Here is a 1,931-nt window from a genome sequence, read left to right on the forward strand (position 1 = left end):
ACGTTTTCTCGCAATCGTAATATACTTTCTTAAAATTTAACTGAATACTAATAGAATGAAGAGTGATCATTTTCAAGATTAATTGCTGTGCAAAAACATCGGATTTCTAAAATCTTTTTAAAAAGATTAAAAAACGCTGTTTCTCAAAACTGACGAAAAATGATCTACACTCTACGAAAAAAGAACATGCTTTGGTAACTTTCGATTTTCATATCCTCCTTAGTGATACTCACCACGATAAAGCTGCCACATCAATTTGTGCCTCATATCAGGCACGTAGTATTTTTTAAATAAACACTGTTTTGAACCTGCTGGTTGAAGGTCTTGCCATCTGGGATCTGTGTAGTGCTACTCAGCTGCATAATGTAGAATGTTGTGCTAATGTTCTAATATTCTTGGTGGGCTCAGCTTGTTCTTCAAGAACTTCTTGGGCCGTTCTTGGCAACAACAGCAACACAAACAAACTCAAGAAGTACTCGCTTAAAGTAGGCTCTAATATGAGTGAGCTTCATTTCATGATACGCTGAAAGCTTACTACTAAAAACAAGAAACTACTACGCGTTGCCACGCGTTCCGCTCGAGCGACCCGATTGCCCCCTTCTCCTCTGTACATGTAGTCTACGTCTTCGTTTACTGACACTTCTGTGAGCCGCCGAAAACGGCACACATCACTTCCTCATCGTTCAACACGCTCTTCTCCGCGTCTGTCCTCTTGTCCTTCATGGCTTCCAACTCGGTCTGCATGAACATCTTGAGCACAAAGCGTCCCATCAGACTCCTCTTCATCGTTCCTAAGGACGGCACGCCCTCCCATATATTGTGGACCGAGCCGTCCAGGTAACGCTGTGGTTGGCACGGGCCCTCGATACTTTCCGTAAGCGCCATCTTCTTGCCCGTTTCCTTGAACGTGGCCACGGCCTCGTGCGGGTACACGAACCAGCGAAGCCACTCGTGGGCAGGGACCAGCCTTTGGCCCTCAGGGAACTCCTCGAGTGACACGGCCTCCTCAATGCAGGCGTCCGCCAGAGCCACAGCCTGTTCCAAGTTCTCACGGCGGTGATCAGCAATGCTGCAAATAGGCGCCGTACACACAGACTGGCGCACGGTGTCCAGATCGTCGAGCTGCATGCTGGCTAAAAATTTCTTAGCCGGAAAGGGGGCGGTGGCACGCGAAACGTGACGCCACGCTCCGTTGTGAGGGTCATACTCGTACTTGGGCAGGAATTTCCAGCCGTGATCGGCAACGAACTTTACGGCGTCGAGAATGTACTCGACCTCCTCTTCGTCGGCAAAGTACGGGAAGCTCATCCGGGCGACACCTGGCTTCAGCACCTCGTCCTTGGCCACAACAGCGTAGCCCAGATCAGTGATATGCTCACGGCTGAGACCAAGCAAACGAGCACCGAACGGCCCGGCACACTGACAGCCACCGCGGGCTTGGATACCGAACAGGTCGTTCAGTAGAGCGCACACAAAGTTGTGGTGCAGGAAGCGGTCGCCGAAGCGAACGAGGAACGAGAAGACCGGCAGCTGGTCCACATTGTCGTGGCCGAGCAGAATGATGTTCTCGTTCTTGCCGAGCACCTCACGGACGTGATGTACGTGCTGGCGTTCCAGGTCCATGATGTTCTTGGGACCGACACGTTGCTTGAGCTCGAAAGCAAGGCCAAGACGGATACTTCCCACAATGTCAGGGGTACCGCCCTCCTCGCGTTCTACCTTGTTAGCAAGGTAGCTGTGGGCTTTTTCAGTAACGAACAGCACGGTGCCGCCACCAGGCATGGTGGGCACCTCGTTGCTCATCAAGTTTTTCTTCACTACCAAGACACCCGGGGAGCCAGGTCCACCCACGAACTTGTGACCAGAGAAGAACACTGCGTCCTTGTATGCGGCGGGGTCTTTGGGGTTCATGTCCATGTCGACGTAGGGGG

At 51.4% G+C, this 1,931-nt stretch overlaps 1 protein-coding gene across 1 annotated transcript in view; it reads right to left on the minus strand.

The window, feature by feature from the left end:
• Positions 1–630: 630 nt before the first annotated feature.
• Positions 631–1,931, minus strand: part of PITG_20063 (aminotransferase, putative) — a gene marked incomplete at both ends in the record, with an annotated part of 2,403 nt that continues 1,102 nt past the window's right edge. The window contains one exon of the mRNA XM_002895941.1: positions 631–1,898. Within this exon, the coding sequence (XP_002895987.1) occupies positions 631–1,898 (1,268 nt within the window). The remainder of the gene's footprint in view (positions 1,899–1,931) is intronic.

This window comes from Phytophthora infestans, genomic scaffold, assembly GCF_000142945.1.
Source record: "Phytophthora infestans T30-4 supercont1.117 genomic scaffold, whole genome shotgun sequence".
In the NCBI taxonomy this organism is placed as follows: domain Eukaryota; phylum Oomycota; class Peronosporomycetes; order Peronosporales; family Peronosporaceae; genus Phytophthora; species Phytophthora infestans.